Source organism: Colias philodice, chromosome 9, assembly GCF_061535455.1.
Source record: "Colias philodice isolate Cphi_HAF_F1 chromosome 9, ilColPhil1 Martin Lab GWU primary, whole genome shotgun sequence".
Taxonomy (NCBI): domain Eukaryota; kingdom Metazoa; phylum Arthropoda; class Insecta; order Lepidoptera; family Pieridae; genus Colias; species Colias philodice.
In genome coordinates, this window is record NC_143094.1 from 6188886 (window position 1) to 6210789 (window position 21904).

Sequence of the window (21904 nt, forward strand, 5' to 3'; positions counted from 1 at the left end):
TTTTGAAATATATGGAGGTATCACTCAGGTACCTATACAATGGAAATAAAAAAAAACAATCAGATGGTGGGAATATTTTATTACAAACAATAGCCTAAATTATTTATAAACAGTACACTGTTTTAATTCACCATCCCAGCTCACAGTGTGCAGAACATTTGAGTCTTGTTGATCCCAGGCTACTCCTCTTACAAAATTAGAGTGTTCACTGTTTTCATGTATAACCTCTGGTTTATCATTTTCTATGTTGAACACTGTAACTTTTCTGTTATCACAGCACACAGCAACATTGTTTGTCCTGCAAATTGTTTTAAAATTGGTTTAAAGCATTTTAAGGCATTGTTTCCAAAAAAATCTGTTTCACATAAAAAAAAGATACAAGTAACAACAATTTTAGTAATTAATATCAAATTTCTTTATTTAACTTTACTTTTTGTATATTCTAGCCCCTAATTTACTTCACGTTACCTTCTTAAAAGGGCCACATCTACATAATAACTTATCCATTTTCAAGAGGGCAACAAATAAAGGATATATTGTTGGATAGAGTCTGTTAGTTATGAATATCATATATCAATACTCACTCAGGATTAAATGCAATCCGATGAACTGCTGCAGGAAATTCACATAATTTTATTACATTATCAGAATTCCGTACATCAACTAAAGCCAAGACCCCTGCTTCATCACCAAATATAATTTTGTTCTCTTCAATCCATTGTAAGCAACGGATTCCACAGTTATTTTCAATTACATCTGAAATTAAAAGGAAATATGAGTACATATTTTAATTTTCAATTTATAAAATACATACTTAAATAACAAAATAGTCAGATGACACTAAGTAAAAAATATATAGACTCAGCTTGCCTTCCCAAAATATGTTCCTTGTTGGAATGGTTATAATTTTGTACCCACTCTTTTTTCATATATGTATAATATGTTGATTACTATTATAAAAATGGTCATAATATTTCTACCAAACAACGACACATTCATACAAGTGTGATTATTAAACTGTAATTATGAAATTACAAATACCTTAGTTGCTCTTAATATTCGGCCAATACAAATAGACTATAATTTATACAAAATATATTCAAGTTCTTACCATAAACAGGTTTGTCTGTGTGTTCATCCCATAATGAAATAAAGCAGTCATGCGAGCCCGTCACAAAGTGGGACTGTGACATCGGCTTAACTGATATACCGTGTATTGGCATGCTATGGGCAAGATTATAATTCCTTATACATAACATATTTTCACTAGCATCCCATACCTAAAAAATTCACAATAAATAAAAAATGGTATATTTTTGGTCTGGATTTACACAAATACAAAAATACCTATAAATTAAGTTAAGTAAAATATTGAAATGAAATGAAATGAATGAATGAAATGAAAAAACATATTATTATATGACATGAAAAAATTAAATTTAACCATTTGTATCAAGCAAAATTATGTTTAATTTTCAGACAAAGCTGACACTCACCTTTACATGCCCATCTCCACCAGCAGTAATGTATGATTTCTCAGGCTCAAGACACTCTATGGTTAGTATTGCAGAATCATGTTCTGCTACCAATATTTCTTCATTCCACACTTTCCATGCATCATCATTTCTCGACCAAATACGAATGGCACCAGTATCATCACATAATATAACCTTCAAAGGTATAAATATAATATGAATTAAGAATTGGTATGAACAGAAACAGTGAGTTTTACAAACAATTTATTGCATTACAAATGTGAATAAATGTTTACCCTACCTTATTTGAACTTTCAGTGAAACAACCATCTGCAATACTGCTTGTTAAACTAATATGTCTTTTCGAACTGCCTTTAGGGCTTTTATTTTCGTCATTACTTTGATAAACTAAGGCTCCTCCATTCCAGTATCGCCCGGTTAGTTCTGAACATCCCACTAATATGGACCCATCTACAGAATAATATTATGTACATTTTAGAAGGCCGTTAATGACCAATTTAATACACGACACAATATTATTTTAACATATTACCTTTGTGTGTGCGGACAAAATCCAAGTATGATTGAGTGCATGTTCCTGTGGTTTCCTTTCTATATATTTCAGCATTTAGATGTGGTGGGATGATTTTGTTACTATTATCCATCGTATAATATTTGTATTTTATATAAGATGATGATAAAATCTCTTTTGTCGTAAATAATTAACTATTTTTTATAAATAATAGATAGAACATGAAAATGATATTTTTAGGTTAGAACTTTGTTGTTTACACTCTCGTATCACAGAGCAAGTAATATAGTAAGAGACGGCACTCAGTACTTCGATTTCGAGCTCACGCACACATATGCATGTATTACTTAGGTCAAATCTTATATACCAACCTATGAAAAGTTTACGTCAAACATGACCCACATTGCTGCCAACATTTAAAAAGTAGACGTTGCTAGTGATGTCTCTTTATGAGTGCTAGTATCGATAAAACTTCATATCGATATCGATAAAATTATCGATGCTGGGTAACATCACTACTATATCTCATCCATATATTCAAATTTATAGGAAATTAAAAATAAAACAACAATGTAGATGAATAAGTTTATTATAATATTAATTATATAATAACATTTTTATATTATATTAAAACTCACTATTATCAGCAAAAATGGATAATTCCATTTGAATTTTACTGAATATCTTTATTTAGGCATGTAGGACTGAATTCGGCTTAAATATTATGTGAATTACAACTAGATTCACATTTTATACTTTTCCTTGAAATATTTTGCGGGATTTCTATTAAATCTCGTTCTAAATTTCGATACCAATATATCCTTGCCGTTCGGATCGCCATATTGGAATTGTATATGAAGAAGCCGTTGTTTTCTTTGGACATACTAATATCTCCTCCAATTGATTCTACAGCCAGAACATGACGTGTTAGACTTTAGAGACGTTTTCTCATAAATTGTTATGTAATTATTATGTTTTATCTTCCTTATAGAACAGTCATTGGGTACATATTGCAAATATTTAGTCACAAATCACAATTTTATTACACACAAAGATTTTAACATAGTTTAGGTACACAATATAACACTTTTTCTTCTTTTTTCACTTTTGGCAGAATTATTACTAATAAAAAAATGTACTGTACACAATGATATTTTATGTATAGATACGTTATATACTCACAATATATCCAAAAAAAATGCTTCATATGCAGTGTCAGGCACACACAAATACAATTTTCATTTTACTTAATTTATTACATTGACAGACTGTATAAGAGAGATGGCTCTAATAAAATGATATAAACAAAAAAGACAGAGATAGTTTGTCACTTCCGCGCAGGTGTAAGCAAAAGTCATAAGAATTCGCCAATTAAATATAAATAAACAAAACGTTGCCATGGTAATTGGCATAGACTAACGACACAGAAGGTTCAATGTTGTAGATGTTAGGTTTCCTGCACAAGTAAATAAATGTGACAATTTCATTTACTATTTTATGATTATTATGATGTCGTATTAAAATGAAAAAAAAAGACGGGTTGCACTCCGGGAGTGCCGGCAGAAGTGAAAACTTGATTATTAAGGTTCAGCATGTTTGATATTTTGGACTGGTATCCGTCTTACGCATGGAATATAAGGGCAAAAAAAAAAACATCCGTCTTACGCTTTTTCGATCAGGCCACGTGTCCTGACGCGAGTTTAAGATTTTATACCCAACGCCGCTAAAGAAGTTTTCACTTCAAAAAAAACTTTTTTGGAGATATAACTGTATTAAGTATTTATTACTAGCTGTGGTGTTCGTTTTCGGTCATCATCATTTCACCCGATAAACACCCACTGCTGAGCATACTGCATAGTCCTCCTTATAGAACTCCATAAGGACCGATCTTACGCTATTCGTTTCAAGGCACCGAAACCCGTACAAGGTCATCACTCCAACTTGTAGAATAATAATAGTGGTGCCTAGATGAAAAACGGATGAAATAAAAGAAAGGATGAAGTATAAGCCTTTTTTTATCTAAAACACAAATAAAATTTATGTTCAATAGCTATTTACAGAAAAGCAAATAGCATTTTTCGTCAGTAGCGATAATCTTTTCTTTAATGTTTACGTATATTCAACATCATTTTATTTTTATTTATCATTTTATTATTGCAAACAAACATTTTTGCCATCACGATTTCATTGTATATAATAAATAGCTATATTTGTTAATTATATGCACTGTGTGGATTTAAATATAAAAATAATCAAGTATTTACCCAAATCGAAATTAATAAAATAACCGTTCTATTTTCAATAATCGTATCTACATGATAATCTTTGAACACAGTGTACGCTAGCTTTGTCACACTAGTGATTGAAGCAATGTTTTATCCCTTTCATTATTTCAATACACGTGTCAAGCAAGTGTCATTCATAAAGAATTGTAAATTGTTATTTTTACTCTTAAACTGTAATAATTTAATATATTTTGCTGTGATATGATATTCCTTTATCTTTCTTTATTTTTTTGCACGAATACGTGCACTTTCTGAATACACAGGAAGGCATTTTCGACAACTTTAATGTACCTATCGGCACATACGCTCACTGGGACCGGTGACAATCTGACTGATTGCAGTGGTCCCAAATGGGACCAATTCACGGAATCAGTTTTGGTGCGTTGATGACGTATCTACCTCTTGTTTCTATATATAATATCATTGACTGTACATTAACTGAGTAAATATACGAAGAACAAACTTAGTAAACATCCACCAAAACAATAAAATAAAACGCCATTTTGAATTCAAATTTCAAACAACAAATCAACATCAAGACGTTGTCTATGCTTAAGTCTTAACCATTGACAAGAAATTGAAGAAAGAAAGAAATAATTTATTAATGTACTAGCTTAAAATTAAAATGTACAAAAATAAGGTTTAAGAAAAAAGAAGAAATAATAATAAATAATTAAAACTAAAATATTAAATCTTTTATTATATGATTACATCGGAGAGGCCAACATTAGAAATATTTTAATTTTTTCTAAATGTTGGCAAGCCAGACTTGACCTTAGGTCTTGGAGAAGTACAAATTAATTTGAACTCTATGTCAATTGAATGAAGTTTAAAATTGCTTGATAATGGAAGCCTAACCAAAACGATGTTCTAAGTGTCGACCCACTGTCTCGTATGATCGTATCAGCTGTCATTTTTTATATGACCGACTACGACTAGCGAATATGTCTACGGCGAATATCAAATTCATAGCTGATATAAAGCGGTACATTCATCATCCGGCATGCCGGTCTAATTAATTATTTCTTTAAAACAAACAGTCAAGTAAACATGATCCTGTAAAGATTATTTTAAATCTATTACATATTGGAATTGGAATAACTATGAAAAAAATTTTTAAACAAAAGGGTCCCCTTTAATCTTATGTCATGAACCTGTGTCCTGTGACCTGTCAAGAAATGATTTATGATATGATAACTTGTCAATTGTCAACGTCAAAATATGTCCGGCACTGCGCACTGACTTGAAAATTGAAATCACAAGTTCAAACACAAGTTTTATTGTCATATTTTGTCATGAACTTATGAATTATTTGAACTATTCATAAAAGTTAAAACTATTAAAAAACAGAATTAAAAGAGCAGACAGTATTTACTTATAATTATACACAACCAAGACTCTGTCGAGCTCTGGTACGTATGAATAATTTTTTAATGATAAAAAAATGTTTTACTAGGTTAAAATTATAAAATGTTATTAACTCTAAGACCAGAAAAATACAAGTTTGAGGGTATATTTATCTTGACTAGAGGGACTAGAGATTTGACAACGAATTATTCGTATGTATTTATATTTCGATATCTTAAAATTTACGAGCATTTCCTTTAATTCATCATGTGTTCAACGTTTCGTAGCAAGAAATGGCTAAGTTGGAATTACTGCAATCAATAAATGCCCACAAAGGAATAGTTTGGAATGTGTCATGGCATCCTACGGGTAAAATATTTGCTTCATGTGGGGAAGATAAGGTAATTAATTTATGGAATAAAGAGAGCCAAGGATGGGCAGTCAAGACAATGTTAGTGGATGGTCATCAACGCACAATAAGAGAAGTTGCATGGTCACCATGTGGAAATTTCTTAGCCTCAGCCAGTTTTGATGGTACAACTGCTGTGTGGGACAAAAAAAGTGGTGTGTATATATGAGAAACAAGACTTAGAAATCTTGATAAATGTATGTATACAATTTTTTAATGACATAATATGTTATTAGGTCAGTTTGAATGTAATGCAACATTGGAGGGACATGAGAATGAAGTTAAAAGCGTAGCCTGGTCACCTTCAGGGCAACTCTTGGCAACATGTGGCAGAGATAAATCTGTTTGGGTGTGGGAAGTTGCCGGTGACGATGAATATGTCTGTGAAGCAGTACTGAATGCTCATAATCAAGATGTTAAAAAAGTCAGTATAATTTTATACATATGTAGAATTTGAACATAGAAAACAAGCTGAAATAAACAAAAAATATGTTTCTGTTTATAGGTTGCATGGCATCCTTCATTAGAGATATTAGCTTCTGCCTCATATGATAACACAGTTAAAATTTACAAGGAAGATCAACTGGACAGCGATTGGAATTGTGTGGCTACACTAGATTCACATGAGTCCACAGTATGGAGTTTATGTTTCGATAAGACAGGGGAGCGACTTGCTTCTTGCAGTGCTGACAACACCGTGAAAATTTGGAAGGAGTATAAGCCTAATAATGAATTGGGTGTCAGTGTGCCTAATGAAGAAGCAGCTTGGAAATGTATATGCACATTATCAGGCTATCATACCAGATGCATTTATGACATTGCTTGGTGTCACCATACTGGTCTTCTAGCAACAGCCAGCGGAGATGACATAATAAGAATTTTTAAAGAAGCAGATAATTCAGACCCTAATGCACCCACTTTTGATTTAATATGCAAAAAATACAATGCACATTCTCAAGATGTGAATTGTGTAAAATGGAATCCTACCGGCAACCAAGAGCTTATATCATGCAGTGATGATGGAGAAATTCGAGTTTGGAAATTTGTAGATGAATAAATATTCTTGTGTTTACTTCTATCCTATGTACCTATATAATTACTTTGTTCACATATATTGTTATTTTTAAATGAAATGTTATGGTAAATAAATGGTTGACATATAATGCAATAATGGGTTTTTAAATATAAAGTTTAACCTTTATATTATATTTTTATAATACCTTACCTTATTGAAATTATTTGTGAATATTTGTTACTGATCTGTGCACTTTAGTACAGAATGTGGTTTCTTGCTGTTCTCATTTCCTCAAAAGTCAATGAAATGTTACTCCATTAATGGAAGAAATATGTGAATGCATGTTACAGGGCCAATCTAATACTTGATTAACTGCAATTAAAAACTTCTACTAGTAAAATGTTTTAATATTAATATTGGTTTTTTAGTATCTATTAAGTAACTACTCCCTTTTATTAACATTTTTTTTTCAGAGAATCTAATGTTTTTTAAACTATCAAGGATTGTTCTCAATAAGGGACTTCACTTTTCTAAGTATACAAGTACATTGTCCAAGGCCGCACGTGAAAATATGTCTAGTTTGCATTTATCTGAAGTTATAGCCGCTTTGGAAAACTTTGCGCCAAAAGCTCTATCAGAAAGCTGGGATAATACTGGTCTCTTAGTTGAACCATACACTCCAAGGTACATACTTAATAAATTTATATGTTATAAAATACCTACTAGCTTTTCGCCCACGGCTTCACCCGCGTAGTCGAAGAAGAATCCGGATAGTTCCCGTTCTTTCCTATGGTCCTTCTGAGGCCTCAAGTTTTGCTATCTCTGTACCAAATTCATCCAAATCGATTCACTGGTTTAGGCGTGAAGAAGAGACCGACAGATACTTTCGCATTACTGAATTTTAACATAATTATAAAGAATGATTTAATTTAACTACATTGACCAGTGACCTCCACTAAGCACAGAGATCTTTTGCCTTTTGTTAAGTTTTATTTGAGCAGAGTAACTTCAAAACTAGTTACCTTTAGGTACCTCATTATATTTTCACGAAATCTAGGGTGTCCCGGCATGCCGTCTCATTTTCTTTGATATATAATTATGAATGTTACTTGTTGTAGACAAATCAGCAAGATTTTATTGACAAATGATCTAACAGAAGACGTCGCATTAGAAGCTGATAACCATGGCTGTGAAATGATTATATCATATCATCCTCCAATATTCGCACCTTTGAAATCGGTGAAACAAAGGTACGTGTTTCCTATTAGTCTTAAATGTATTGGATATTTTTTTAAAGAATATGTAACACCACAGTTTATTTTATTTTTTAGTGCTTGGAAGGAACGCGTTGTTTCGCTATTGTTAGAAAAACGTATATCATTGTATTCTCCTCACACAAGTTGGGATTGCGTGAAGGGTGGTGTCAATGATTGGCTCGCGTCAGCATTCCCCGTGGCCGAATCTTCGCCTATTACCCCTGGAGTCGATCCTACAACAGGAGCTGGAAGGTAAGATTTAGTTTTCCTAGTATGTATGATATTTTAAATAATATAATTGTAACCGTAATAATTATTGTAAGAAGGTAGAGTCTGGCCAGCCAAAGCTGAACCCAGTGTTTTTTTTAGCGGCCACACTATGGAATGTCATCATGGCGTTTCGGCGTAGTTAGTTGTCAGTTTTGTTGAAAACGGTTCAAATCATTTGCTTTAATAACGTTTAAATCCTGCTGTGTTGTGTACCTAATGTACCTATATACTATGATCACCTCTAAGAATATCAAAAGTATCAAAATGTTTTTTTCCTACTAAAGCCGATGTTAACAGGTCAATATTTTTTTAAATTTGCCGCCCTTTACTTTGGCTTTGGCTGGCCAGATTCTAATGCCTAGGTATAGTGTAACTTTAATCAGAAATTATTTCTAAATATCTTGAGTAAAATTGATAACATTCTTTCATTTTTTGGAAAATTTTGACTAAATGCAAGCATTTTGGAAGTTATTAATATTGCATGTATTTTGTAGACTTCTGAAACTAGAACAAAACATTTCGATATCGGGCGCTGTAACAAGAGTGAAGCATCTAACTGGACTCCAACACGTGCGACTGGCGTTAGGTAAAAGCAAAGTAATGGATGGAACTAGTGTGGCTACAATTGCATTGTGTGCTGGTTCGGGAGGATCAGTGCTCAAGAATGTATCGGCTGATCTGTTCCTTACGGGTAATTTTTATATTTATCACGAATTACAATTTTTTATAGGATAGAAAATAATCGAATACGAGACAGGATTCGAACCCGCGTTAACTTAATAAAGTAAATTCGAACCCGTGCAAATTTTATAAATTGGAAATTCAATTTGGAATTCATTTCAAATTGAAAATTTTATGAGAGTAAATTCTTTTCAGGTGAAATGTTACACCACGATGTACTTGATGCTGCTCAGAGAGGAATATCTGTTATTTTGACCAACCATTCGGATTCTGAACGAGGATTCTTAAAAGAATTTTCTTTGTATCTTCAAAATAATCTCAATAACAAAGTCCAAGTTTTTGTTAGCTCATCCGACAGAGACCCTCTGACAACCGTGTAATGCAATCTGAATAAAACACAAAGTTTAAATATAGCATGACAAATTTTATTTATTCTCAAAATTAGTAAAAGCCATGTTAGTTTTTTATATTATTTTAAATGTTATGAGATCATTATTAAATTAAAATACAATATCTCCTTTATCATAAATAAGGTTTCATTTCATTTCAGTTGCCTTTTCTTCTTCAAGCTTAAAGTAACTGGCAAGATTTCTGTACATGCGTTCTGAATTTTTGTTTTGTATTTAAATGTTTATGTACTTTTTTCTCGTTTGAAATCCATTGTTGCTCTGGAATCTGAACTGAAACACGTTTGAGTTTTAGATGTCGTGTTTAGGTTCTTTTATAACGTCATTATAGGCATGCACATGTTTACTTACACCGATTACTTACGGAAGCCAGATTTATTTATAACTTTACTTTTCGCCTTATTATCACTAGGTGTGTGTCTGTTGTGGTTCGGTACGTAGTCCTTTCTTAAAGAATCTTGACTAGGATTTATCTTGCAGATCGATGAAACTGTTCCATTTTTATCATCATAGTTTATAACATATTTACTTCTCCGCGTTTTTGAAGGGCTATGACTATTATTTTTGTCAGCTACGGGGGCAAGTTCTTTTGGTCTCGTTTTTAAAGGACTCTTTTCTCGCGCAGTAGAGTCAGTACTAAGTATTTTGACAGGTTTAGATAATGAATTAGTACTTGTTGGTAATATATGTTTACTCGATCGTATAGTTCCTTTCTTATCGTGTCCTTTCATTGTTTCCTTGGCAGGACCAATTCCGCTTAAGTTCCTACGAGTTCTTTCTGGATCTGACGATTGTTCATAAGAACTTGATGTGCTATTAGTAATATTTTTTGTTTTTATTTTTCTTTCTTTTGGGGAAAAACCTTCATGACGTGAATGTGAAAGATCAGGTGTAATTAATTTTTCCGTCCGTTTAGGCTTACGATACTCGCTTTTAGTTTGTTTGTTTTTTATACTCCCATATGGTTCTTTCTCACCTGTTATTTTTAAAGAACTATCAGGAACTTTGCCCTCCGTATTTTCTTTCCTTGAACTGCTTAACCTTTTTTCGTGAAGTTTTTTCACACTATTACTTTTTAAAGTGTTATCTTTTTGAGCTTCAATATTTACATAAATCGATTCAACTTGTTTGTTATTAGATTTAGGCTGAGTGGTCGTTTTACTTTTGTCATTCTTTAAAACATCTCTCTCTTTAAAACGGCTGGACACAGATCTGTAAATATAAATTATAACTATATAATTATATTTACTTTATTGTTATTTTAGAAAATATATTTAAACTTTTAATACTGCCTACGTTTAATTAAACATAATATCCGAAGTAAAAGAACAAGAAATATAATTAAAAACGTTAATTTATAAATGTTCATATGTAACTTACCGTTTTGGTGACGAATCTTTTACTGCTATAATATTTCGTCTATTGTATGAATCCCTCTTTGGTGGTTCAGATATACTCCGATTAATAGAAGAAATAACATCATTTGTTTTTTTTACCCGTGACCTTCGATGACTGTGAGGCACTTCATTTTCTCTTTCTAATATCGGGTTAAGAATTCGGCTTCGATTGTTTTCTGGTATTTCCAGGAGTTTAGTTCTCGGTTTTGGAATAGGGACTTCAGAATATGTAATCTTTGAAATATTCTGGTATTCCGGATTATCATCTGATTCAGCCTCACTGTTACTATTTGATATTTTCTGCACAAGTTTTACAGAGTGAAAAATTTCTTCTTGAAGATTATCAGTTATATGATGCGATCGTTTATCTGTATCAATGCCAAAGTATGTTAAATCACTGTCCCTCAGTTGGCGCGTTTTAGATTTCGATGTGGTTGCCTGTTGTAAAGGCCTATTTCTGTTTAAAACCGCAGAATCACTTAATTTTTGTTTATGTATATTTTGATCGAAATTATCAGTTAAGGTACTGGTTTTTTCTAGGAAAGTATATTCTGCCTTCAGCGGACCTAAAAGATTGAAGAAAATTATATAGTGAAAGTTAAAAATAAATACAAAAATATCTGAATTAAAAAGATAAATACCTGAACTGGGTGTCCTCAGATCATCGTCAAGAATATAGTTTGATTCCCTTCCAAGTATTTTATTCGAAATGCTTTGCCTTTTTTCTATTTCTAAGTTTCTATTTATAAGTGAAACGGCTGTTGGAAATGTCGTTTCATTATCTTTATTGTCTTTAATATTAGAAATCCCAAGCTCCATATTTTCTCCCAAAAGATATGGTTTGGGTTTCGGAATTTTATTTTTGAGAATACCTTTTGTAGCTGCCGTATTCTCATCGAAATCCATAGATTCGCTTTTTCCTATATCGTTATTTGCTGATAATTCAGGTACATTTGATTTGTCTCCGAAAAGCGTAATCGACTTATCAATTTTATTATTATAAGGTACAAATACGCTCCTCTTTTTCCTGAAATCATTAGAAGGTGGTCCCTTTTCATCTGTTGCAATAATGTTTACAGTACCCGATTCAGCCGCAAAGTGCAATTCTGTTTTGCAAAAACCCACTTTTTTCGTTTTGCGATCATTATCATTTTTATTAATTGTTGAAATATCCTCATCTTCTACCATAATTGGTAATGTTATTGTAACTTTCCCTTTCGATTGGAGAGATATATTGCTTTCATTAGGCCGATACTCTCTGTGGTAATCTTTTAATGGACTAGTACGATTCGATTTTATTGCATTTGGTCTATTTTTATGTAACCAGTCCTGAAACGATTCTTCTGGCAAATCGGATAATCTTTCTTTGCTAAATCGCCTTGATGAGATTTCTGAATGATTAATGTGATCGTTTACAATTTCAGTCGATTTACAAATACCACTATCTGTTGAAGAATCCATAATACATGTATCATAATTACTAAAATAGCTATTATTGTTTAAGGGAGCAGTATCTTCGAAGCTATAACTTTTACGTCTATTATTCCATTCATCGGTGCCGTTTAAGAGAGATGTGTATTTGAGAGTACTTAATGTAACTGGAGCATCCAAAAGTGGAGAAACTCGATTGTTTCTTTTATGTATGTTCTTAATGTTTTCTTCGTTAACTTCACTATCTCGGAAGCCTTTTGTAAATGTATTTCTGCTGCTATTCCTCGAATCCAGGTCTATTATGCTGGCATTATCTGCTGACGATGATTCTTCACTTGGCATTCGTATGGAACTTTTTCCTGTTGAAGCTCTCCACTTTGATGGTTCTGATATTTCTATGTCATCTGGCTCTGTCACTTTATAATTCAATCTTTCGACATCTACCTCCGGTGATGATTCAAATGGAGTAGACGATACTTCTAATGGTTTTGATGGCAAAGATAATGGTTCAGAAAAATTATATCCTGATGTTATGACCTGAAAAATATTGTTATTGACATTAATATGATTTGTATAATATTATTAATTATATATTATTAATTATTATGAATGATATTATTTACAATTTATTATCGCACATTGAAGTATCGGAACATTGAGAAAAAGGGTATAAAACTATTTACTCTTCTCGATGACTGCATTAGATATGAGGAAGCTGGTATTCCCGGGCCGGCGGTGGAGTGGTAGGCCGCTCTCATCACTTTAACCCGCGCTCCTGGGGCGCTTGCGTGCAAAACTTCCATTGCGCGGGCGACGCGGCGCGTCACTCCGCCTTCTGTCACCTGGAATTCCATTTTAAATATTTTAATGTCAAACCATGAAACTTGATAGCATATTACATTTTTTGTAGTAGAGTTAACGGTATTTGTTATTTTCATAATTCTAATTCTTATTAGATATCGGTCCAATCGTATAGCAGATTCTCGCTATCAAAAATTATTTTTTGGAGAATAACTAAGGGGGGAAAAATGTTTCTTTTTATTACAGACATAGATAGCGTAATGCGTAAAATTTGGACAAAATACCTTTTTATTCCTTGAATAGAATTTTGAATGTGTTAAGGATTATAAATCACGTAGAATGTTTTGACCTTGTCTAGTAACAGGTACCTACGTGCAATCGCAGACGCGGGGGCGAAATGAAATTGTTTAAGTGATTGCGACCTTTTCAATAAATACTACTATGTGGGTTCTAATTCACTTCTAATGCTTAATAATTGTAGTTTGAAGTATTAATTAGTAGTACCTCATATCATGTTTAGAATTTGCATGTGTTATTTTAGGTGATCAGGTCCAGGAAAAGAAAGAAATATTATTACAAAGTTAATAAGAGGGATGACTTTATATAGATTGATATTAAGAATAGAATAAGAATAATTTTATTAGAATCACCAAAGTACCACTTAGTTAGTCACCACCACATAAAAAAGAACAAAAGCACTCTTAATGACTACCTATAGAAAATAACAGATTGGTGATTGTAATGGTTCATTAGAATTTTGGTTTTGTTGATACAAATTACAAGAACATAACTATAAACCCTTATTGGTCAATATTTATATTGGATCGGTAAGAGCATATTTGCAGGAAAATTGTCCGGAGAAAAGTAAAAATCCCCGTTTTTATTTATCTTTTATAATGGTCAGAGCGGTTGAAATAAAGAACCTATTTGTACTATACGTAAATGAAAATTAAGTTAAGGACCAATGTAATATTCATATTAATGCTAATAAAATTGAATGGTCAAGGATGGTATAAAATTGTCGTGAATAAAAATCATCGAACATCTGTTTTAAGAGTCACTCAAAATTGAATTTCGACAATAAGAAAGCAGGTTGGTAATATTTTGAATTTTAAATTTATGGTATTATACAATATTGAATATACATATTCCTAAGTTATTTCCTTATAAGTAAATCAAATTATACATATTATCATAATATAATTTACACGTTGAAAATCATGACAAAAAGCTTCGAGTTCACATTGAGTCCAATTTTTTTGTTTTATTTGCTCTGTATTACGAATAGCCTGTTACCGGTTTAATAATGGACCAAGGTGAGGTAGCTGGTGGTTTCTGACGATAAGGTGACGTCATTTGAGTGCAAATCGAAATCAAAACAAAGGTCGCTCGGAACGCATTCGAATAAAGAATAAAGTCAAATATTGAACGTGCTAATAACCGTTAAAGAGAGTTAAATAAGGTGTGATTGAATAAATTATACAGAGTGGACATTAGCGAAAGGGAGGGCTGAGGGGGAAGGAAGGGGCAGAGAGGCTTACGGTTCGATCATTGCGTGGTCGTTGACATTCACACTGTTTAGAATTCTGTGAAAATATAATATTCTGACGTCTAATATGCGAGTCACGGCAGGAATCTCCGATACACTGCCTGATTCATCTAAAGCCTCATCTCATGCTACGTCATACTCGTTTTAATTTTCAAGTCTTTATGATGATTATAATAATAATATCTTTACCGTTACTCAAATATGTATTAACACTTATATAAATCATGTATAATAGGTAGGTTCGTGAGTTTTGTTTTAAGGACTAGGTATTAGGTATTATAAGTTCCGATATTTAGAAATGACGTCAAGTGAAACATTTATTAGATCATGTATTTTATCTCCCAGCTACTCCTACGTTACTGACGTGTTTGTTTGGTTTTAGGTATGAGAAATTCCGAATTCTGATTATCATTTAAAATTTATTGCGTATTTTCCAGTGTTTTGTGCATTAGACCCAAAAATTGAGTGAACTTCTTCGAAAGTCAGTCCTAGCAGAAAACGTAGGAAAACTATAATTGAATATTAATACGATACAGCGGACTCTCCCAAAAATATAATTCCGAGGATCTATGTAGGTACAGATGGCAGTCCTAGATAGGTAGGTACTAAAACACTCATGAGGTATATTATGGAGTTCTTGTCTTTGATCACTAGTAAAGAAAAAGAAGTGGAAGATAGAGCCGAGGCGAACGAATATATTTTAGGAGAATAATAATTCGTGCCTACTAATAAAGGCAATACCAATTTAAAAATAAATTATCTTACGTATACTAAAAGGGATCAATATATTCAAGAAATAAATATGGAGCATCAAGGTTAACGATGCAAATAAAAAACTAGCAATGGATTTCGAGAAATAATAAAAAGCCTCGCATAATAATAAACAATACTTTCGACATAGCTGTGCAAATAGTACCTATACAGTAGGTAATGTTCCCCAACATCAATCATTTGGATTTTCTTTTATTGTGCAACTGTCCTGTCATGTATCATCATTTAATACCGATTTATTATACAACACAATGACAAAATTAATGTAATGTGCAGTGTGCTACAATTGGGTGTCTTTATCTTACGATGAACAGCCTAACCTCGTGACGGCCTTTGCGCAGGATTTCCGGCACCTCGCTCACATACTGCCTATCTTTACAAACAAAAGAATACCTTCCTTTTTAAAATAATACCAACACTTTCTGTGTTTTTTATCACATTCCTATCTAACCTCTATTTATTTAATAAAATATCATGATAAAGAGCCGAGAGCTCTTAATTTTAAATGAACCAAAGGCAATTTTAATTCCATTTTTATAATAACAAAATAAAAGATACTTAAATTAGAAGAAGAAAAGATTTCAACGCGCTACCACCTATTTGATGATTTTGATACAATTGTATTTATGTATTCATTTTGGGCATCAATTTAAACAGACTTGTTTTCATGTTCATGCTGTCGATCACAACAGCTATGAAATAACACACCTGAGTTTAAAAGTAAAGTTTTATTGGTACTCAAATTATGCAACTAACTATTTAATAACTTCCGTATTATTGCAAATGTCGATTAAAATATAATTATCAAACATGTAACGTTTATTTTTAATAGATAGGTTTTATATCAAACTAACTTTGTGTACGCGGCTTCGCTCGCGTGTAGGTACCTATCGACATCTCGAACCACCATTAACTCCAATATTCCTATCCCCTATGTTTCAAGTTTTGTTACTGTGATACAAAGTAGCCAATATTTTTCCTAATGATCTAATACTATAGCAGTAACTAAAAGTATTTACTTACATTAAAGAAATTATGAATTATTACATATTATTAAATAAAAATATTTAAAGAAATTTATGTAATAATTGCACAAAGGTGCAATATCGGTTCAGTTTATGTTTGAAACAAACAGACATTTAATTTTGAATGTTTACTTATCAATGTTTCTTAGTTCTTAGTGGTCTTATTACAAACTAGCTTTCCGCCTGCGGCTTCGCCCGCGTTTTCAAAAAAAAACCCGCATAGTTCCCGTTCCCGTGGGATTTCCGGGATAAAACCTAGCCTATGTCACTCAGAAATGATGTAGCTTTCCAACAGTGAAAGAATTTTTCAAATCTGCCAAGTAGTTTCGGAGCCTATTCAATTCATACAAACAAACAAACAAACAAAAAATCAAACCTTTCCTCTTTATAATATTTGTATAGATAATATGTTGGTACAAAAAGTGATGTATTTACATAGTTATATTGGGATTTTTTTTTTTTAAAAGGCACCCGTCATCACAGGGTGTTCGCGCCACCTCTGGATTATAGTCCAGAGACTTTTTTTGCTTTTATTTATATTGGGATTAGAGATTAGACCTCCTAAAATTCTTGTACCTAGGTACCTATCGTTATTTGCACATCAGCGTGAAGCGTAAAAGTGTAAAAGCCCTTATATTAATACCTCAGCATGATGACATTAATTAAAAGATTAATAAATGCTATATAAGAAAAATAGCTAGAATATTCTCCATAACCTGAACTGAGGTTTCCATTCGTATAGGAAATCAGCGAACCATTGTTAACTTCCTCACGTTTAAGCTTTCTCTTAGAGGTAGTTACCTGATAGTAATTTATTCAATTAAAAGACATCCGACGTCAATGAGACATATTATTATATCTATCTATTTATTTGATGAATAACAGAAATGAATAACATTTGCCCAATTCCTGGTAAAAATAATTTACCAGTGTACACCATCATGATACCAATTAATTGGTAAATTTCATAATAAGTATATAGAAATAATTTAAATCTGTTGTATATTTTAGATCGTGATTAACATCGATTAATCAAAATTTGTCTACTGTCTACTGTCTACTGCTCTATCATCATAAACAATTAATTTAGAATAAGTATAATTTCTGTAATATCTATATATTACAAACTATATTTTACTAGACTCAGCCTAGCTCTTCCTCCAGCTCTATTAGCCTACATGTGTGTTTTTATAAAATCCTCAAAATTTTAACAGATAGATTTTTATCCAAATACTAGTGTAGAAAATTAAAAAAAATCATTCAACAACTGCGTTCAGACTTCAGGCGTTCTTGAATTTTTAAGGTGTTAGATACACGGACACCTAGTTACAAAGCTTTCTTTTATATAGAAATAAGTATAAATAAAAAAAAAAGTCAAATTTTCGTCGACGCCATCTTGAATTGTTTCACCCCACCAATCCATTCAACAATCCATAAAAAAAGCATCTCAGGCAAGGTAATTTTTAAAACATAATTTTAAATTACAAATAATTGGATAAGAAACTTAAACAGTTTACTCTTATAAAGTATCAAAATATATTTCAAATCACGAAAACGACAGTGCACGCAAAATAATCTTTTTCTAATTCGTTTTATTTTTGGGACGAGGAGCGATACACCCGTCCTTCCAAGAGCGCTTCTGAGCGCGGTCTGACCACAGAACAAATATACTTGGGTCTGACGACCCGCGACCGCGAGAGCAAAATGTATGAAGAAATCGACAAGTATTTTTAATTTAGCTTATAATTGAAATAAAATTTTGATTTAGATACAAAAAAATTATCAGAATCTATAAAGGACTATATATCCCTCAATAATTTATAGGTAAGAAGATAGATTAGGCTTTTAATTTTCTTAAAAGTGTACCGGTTTAGACCCCATTTTTTTGCATTTTATGCCATCATTGTGCTGGGAAAATCGTATTTCAGCGACAATTTTGTATGACGTCGTACATTTTTTATAAGATGATCGTAGAACTGAATATATTATCTTTAAATTAAGATATTACTTTGTTCTCGCGTGTAATTGCTTTGAGTTAAAATTGTACCGTAAAATAGCGGTTTTTGTTAAAAATCTGTAATAGCACCCTTAAATAGATAACAAAATACTTCATCCTACGTTTCCATTAACGAGTGACAGAAGCACATAAATCGCTATCAACTATACCCAAATTTAAATCAATGTAGGTAAGTATGTATACGATTCATTATAATATGGACTTTACGAATTTATAGGTAAGTACCTAGTAAATATTTCATTATCTAAATAAAAAAAAACTGTTTTAAGAATTTTGACGGATATTATTCTGGATTCTGGCTCTACACACCATGGAAAAAAACACGTGCATTTATAATCAGTTATGTGTAATTTAAATGTAAATTTATCTATCTATTAATAGTGTTAATAGTAAAATAGATGCTATCTATAGGAAGAGAAAAGGAAGAGAAAGTGAGTGATCTAAAAATCTAAAATACCTATTGGGTATGATAACAGTTTGGACTCGGTCTCTCAAACTATTCGGGACAAAACCTATGAGAAATAAAATAAATATTAACACAACAAGGTATTGAATAACTCTAGTGGTGCACGTTATACCATGTTATTTTTAAAAGTTTATTTTTTTTTAAACGTAACTATGACCACGGATAATTTATCTACTTATCAACGAAAATTCATATATTTTAGCGTACCTAGTTGTAAAGCCACTGACTGATATTCCGTGAAATATAACAATGAAAAGCTTATTTTCTCTTTGAAAATGAAACATCGACAATCAACACTTGTGTATTCATAATATTGAGTTAATTATTTCAACAACTATAATTTATTTTTCACCATTGAACTTTATATTACAGATGCGAATGATTCATTTTTGTATGATAAAAAACCTAAGTTGCTCGGGCAGTCACGTCGTTCAAGTTTTGCACTGTATAAGGAAACGACCACCTTATGCTTTCGGCGATGATGCTTAAATATAAATCAAGAAACGTTTAGCATTTTTTTAAAGTAAAACCTTAGCTTTATCTACAGACTATACAGTTATTGCAACCTTATAAAGTAGTAGAGCTACTACTAGTTATTATTCTGTGGTAGAGCTATATTTTTAAGATGTTTATTTACCTACTGGATACAGCACTCGAATAGTGTGTGAATACATTTAATTTTAAAATGTACTGAAAAGAATGTGATATGAATAACTAAAAACAATTAGCAGATTGTACACAATGCTTTGTTTTTATTAGGTGAATGTACAGAATAAAATGTATGTAACAACTAATTAAATGTAGTAGAGCCGAGGACTGATTCATGATATGCAAATTAATTATTTAACTTAATTAATTAGTAGTCGTTTTTAAAGAATTCCCGTTATGTAATCAAACATGAATCGTGTATCAGCATGCTAAGCTTTAAGACTTGATATTTAGTGTAACTGATGGTCAATCTAGATTTTGTTTGGCTTCGGTCGGCAGCCGCGGCCTCACCTTTCCGTATTCGGCTTTGCCAGCCCACTGGCGTCGCCATTGATCCGCCACTTCCATATCTCGGGTTTTTGTATCTCGATCGTTGCAGCTACACTCGGAATACGACAATACGCGCGCGCGCATTCACGTTCGTTCTACGCGCTAGCGCAAAGCCTACTGCCGATGCCGATACCGGCCGAGTCAGTAACCAGTTACTACTAAGGCCAGAATGATGTACATATTATGTTTATTTCCTATCGTCAGTATTGTGGTACCCATTTGATGTCAACGCCCACAACACTACGGATTTCATATTACTACCTAGATACATCATCCCACGTAAAGCGCATTATGTTGCAATGTACGGTGTACCAAATGGGTCTTTTTACTAACCTCAACAAAAGCTTTTAAATTACATAAAGCATCCAGGTTAAATTTAAGCTCTTTTCGTAGATTCTCCCTGACGCAAAAAGAGGAATGATTAGTTTGACGTCGATGTCTGTATGTCTGCCTGTGCCGTCGTAACTCTCAAATGGATAAACCGACTTTGATTTGTTTTTATTTATCTAAAAGTGGTGCAGGTGGTGGCGCAGTGGTGCGATTAAATATTTTTTCACAAATCTCAATAGTAAAATACTGTATACTATGGTCTATGAAAATTTTCAAATTCAAGGATTATTTTAAAATTTTCGAGTATTATTTTCGTCAGATAGCTCAAGCTTTCAACATATTCCAGTAGTATTAAGAGCACAATTTTATGTAATCACAAAATAAATGATGCAACGTTTCCTTCAACAAAGTTTGGTTTCTTTTATAGTTCACAAGTACAAACTAACCTTACTCTTTCATGAATGGCAAAGGAACCACAATTTTGTACAAGTTGATAAACCAGACAAGAGCTGATAAGTTTTAATGTATAGGTACACAATACACATACAGTTTGGTTTCTAATTTAAAACCAAATTAACTTTTTATAAATTGTGTTAACTTAATTTTTTTCTCTAAGATGAATAATATTGAATCTTGAAGGGAAAATTGAAATATTCATGAGATGTAAATAAAAATATGTAATTTCTATTTGCATGTAAAATATTTTCACACTGTCCTGTCACTTTAAATAGTCTCAAATGTTAGTATAAAACTTTAGTAGAGTTAAGATTCAATTTTGATCCACTTGTAATGCACAGATTTATTTTTATTTTATTATGACCAATATCAATATTACCAAGGATTGGTGACAATACAATAATTTGATGAGTCTTTCTTAATAGAATGTGTGTTTTAGTTTAAAAACTACATTTATATATAACTGTAAAATAAGTAAAATAGGTAATTTCATTGTGTATCTTAAATCTACATTTACAAATTAAAATGTTTTCTAAGGTATTAAACATTCTTTCCATACACCATAAATTCATGCTATGTATTTTATTCCATGATTCTCTTTCTGACATAAACAAATAAATTATACTGTACAAATTAATACATAAATAATCTAAGAAAGTAATGAGATATTTCGTAAATAATAAGTATACTTATCAATGATATCACTGTTACATTTCATTAATTCAGTAACATTAAGAAGAATATCATCCTTATCTTTATTTCTGTTATTCACACCTCTTTTACATATTGCAACTAAAATATCTTTGGTTTGATTAGTTTTACAAAAGTTGAAAAAAATCTTCTGTTCACATTTATAATTTTTACTTAATCCTTCCTTGAAGTCTCTGTAGAATAACTGCTGCCCATACTGACACATATTTTCCATATCAGCCCATTCATCTGCTGT

General features: G+C 31.9%; 3 protein-coding genes across 6 annotated transcripts; 1 reads left to right on the forward strand and 2 right to left on the reverse strand.

Annotated features, from left to right (window-relative positions):
• Window positions 1–71: 71 nt before the first annotated feature.
• On the reverse strand, window positions 72–2284 carry LOC149485835 (methylosome protein WDR77-like). The gene is made up of 6 exons (XM_089699147.1): window positions 2029–2284; window positions 1777–1946; window positions 1497–1670; window positions 1112–1280; window positions 585–756; window positions 72–298 (listed from the first exon to the last, which is right to left on the reverse strand). The coding sequence occupies exons 1-6, from the start codon at window positions 2138–2140 to the stop codon at window positions 100–102; spliced, it is 996 nt and encodes a 331-aa protein (XP_089555273.1). The 5' UTR covers window positions 2141–2284; the 3' UTR covers window positions 72–99.
• Window positions 2285–5490: 3206 nt separating this feature from the next.
• On the forward strand, window positions 5491–9683 carry Ciao1 (cytosolic iron-sulfur assembly component 1). 3 transcript variants are annotated; one of them, XM_089699153.1, is made up of 6 exons: window positions 5491–5704; window positions 7537–7747; window positions 8182–8313; window positions 8395–8571; window positions 9084–9280; window positions 9466–9683. In XM_089699153.1, the coding sequence occupies exons 2-6, from the start codon at window positions 7545–7547 to the stop codon at window positions 9648–9650; spliced, it is 894 nt and encodes a 297-aa protein (XP_089555279.1). In that variant the 5' UTR covers window positions 5491–5704; window positions 7537–7544; the 3' UTR covers window positions 9651–9683. The 3 variants fall into 3 exon arrangements, with proteins under 3 accessions (XP_089555279.1, XP_089555276.1, XP_089555278.1); XM_089699150.1 differs by lacking the exons at window positions 7537–7747; window positions 8182–8313; window positions 8395–8571; window positions 9084–9280; window positions 9466–9683 and adding exons at window positions 5927–6203; window positions 6285–6472; window positions 6554–7226 and having other exon boundaries at window positions 5496–5704; XM_089699152.1 differs by lacking the exons at window positions 5491–5704; window positions 7537–7747; window positions 8182–8313; ... (1 more) ...; window positions 9084–9280; window positions 9466–9683 and adding exons at window positions 5713–5851; window positions 5927–6203; window positions 6285–6472; window positions 6554–7226.
• Window positions 9673–20327, reverse strand: LOC149485837 (uncharacterized). Of its 2 annotated transcripts, none has more exons than XM_089699148.1 (6): window positions 20134–20327; window positions 13189–13347; window positions 11716–13042; window positions 11058–11640; window positions 10042–10889; window positions 9673–9950 (listed from the first exon to the last, which is right to left on the reverse strand). In XM_089699148.1, the coding sequence occupies exons 1-6, from the start codon at window positions 20254–20256 to the stop codon at window positions 9841–9843; spliced, it is 3150 nt and encodes a 1049-aa protein (XP_089555274.1). In that variant the 5' UTR covers window positions 20257–20327; the 3' UTR covers window positions 9673–9840. The 2 variants fall into 2 exon arrangements, with proteins under 2 accessions (XP_089555274.1, XP_089555275.1); XM_089699149.1 differs by having other exon boundaries at window positions 9825–9950; window positions 10029–10889.
• Window positions 20328–21904: the final 1577 nt, after the last annotated feature.

Bases quoted from the DNA above. Each gene is read 5' to 3' on its own strand.
- LOC149485835 (XM_089699147.1), bottom strand. From the start codon at position 2,140: ATGGATAATAGTAACAAAATCATCCCACCACATCTAAATGCTGAAATA. The intron at 1,671-1,776 runs GTAGGGTAAACA...ATACCTTTGAAG, and splicing joins TCACTGAAAGTTCAAATAAG to GTTATATTATGTGATGATAC. The intron at 1,281-1,496 runs GTGAGTGTCAGC...TGAATTTTTTAG, and splicing joins GTGGAGATGGGCATGTAAAG to GTATGGGATGCTAGTGAAAA.
- Ciao1 (XM_089699150.1), top strand. From the start codon at position 5,933: ATGGCTAAGTTGGAATTACTGCAATCAATAAATGCCCACAAAGGAATA. The intron at 6,204-6,284 runs GTGTGTATATAT...ATATGTTATTAG, and splicing joins TGTGTGGGACAAAAAAAGTG to GTCAGTTTGAATGTAATGCA. The intron at 6,473-6,553 runs GTCAGTATAATT...TTCTGTTTATAG, and splicing joins ATAATCAAGATGTTAAAAAA to GTTGCATGGCATCCTTCATT.
- LOC149485837 (XM_089699148.1), bottom strand. From the start codon at position 20,256: ATGCGCGCGCGCGTATTGTCGTATTCCGAGTGTAGCTGCAACGATCGA. The intron at 13,348-20,133 runs GTGAGGCCGCGG...ATGGAATTCCAG, and splicing joins GCAAAGCCGAATACGGAAAG to GTGACAGAAGGCGGAGTGAC. The intron at 10,890-11,057 runs GTAAGTTACATA...TTATATTTACAG, and splicing joins AAAGATTCGTCACCAAAACG to ATCTGTGTCCAGCCGTTTTA.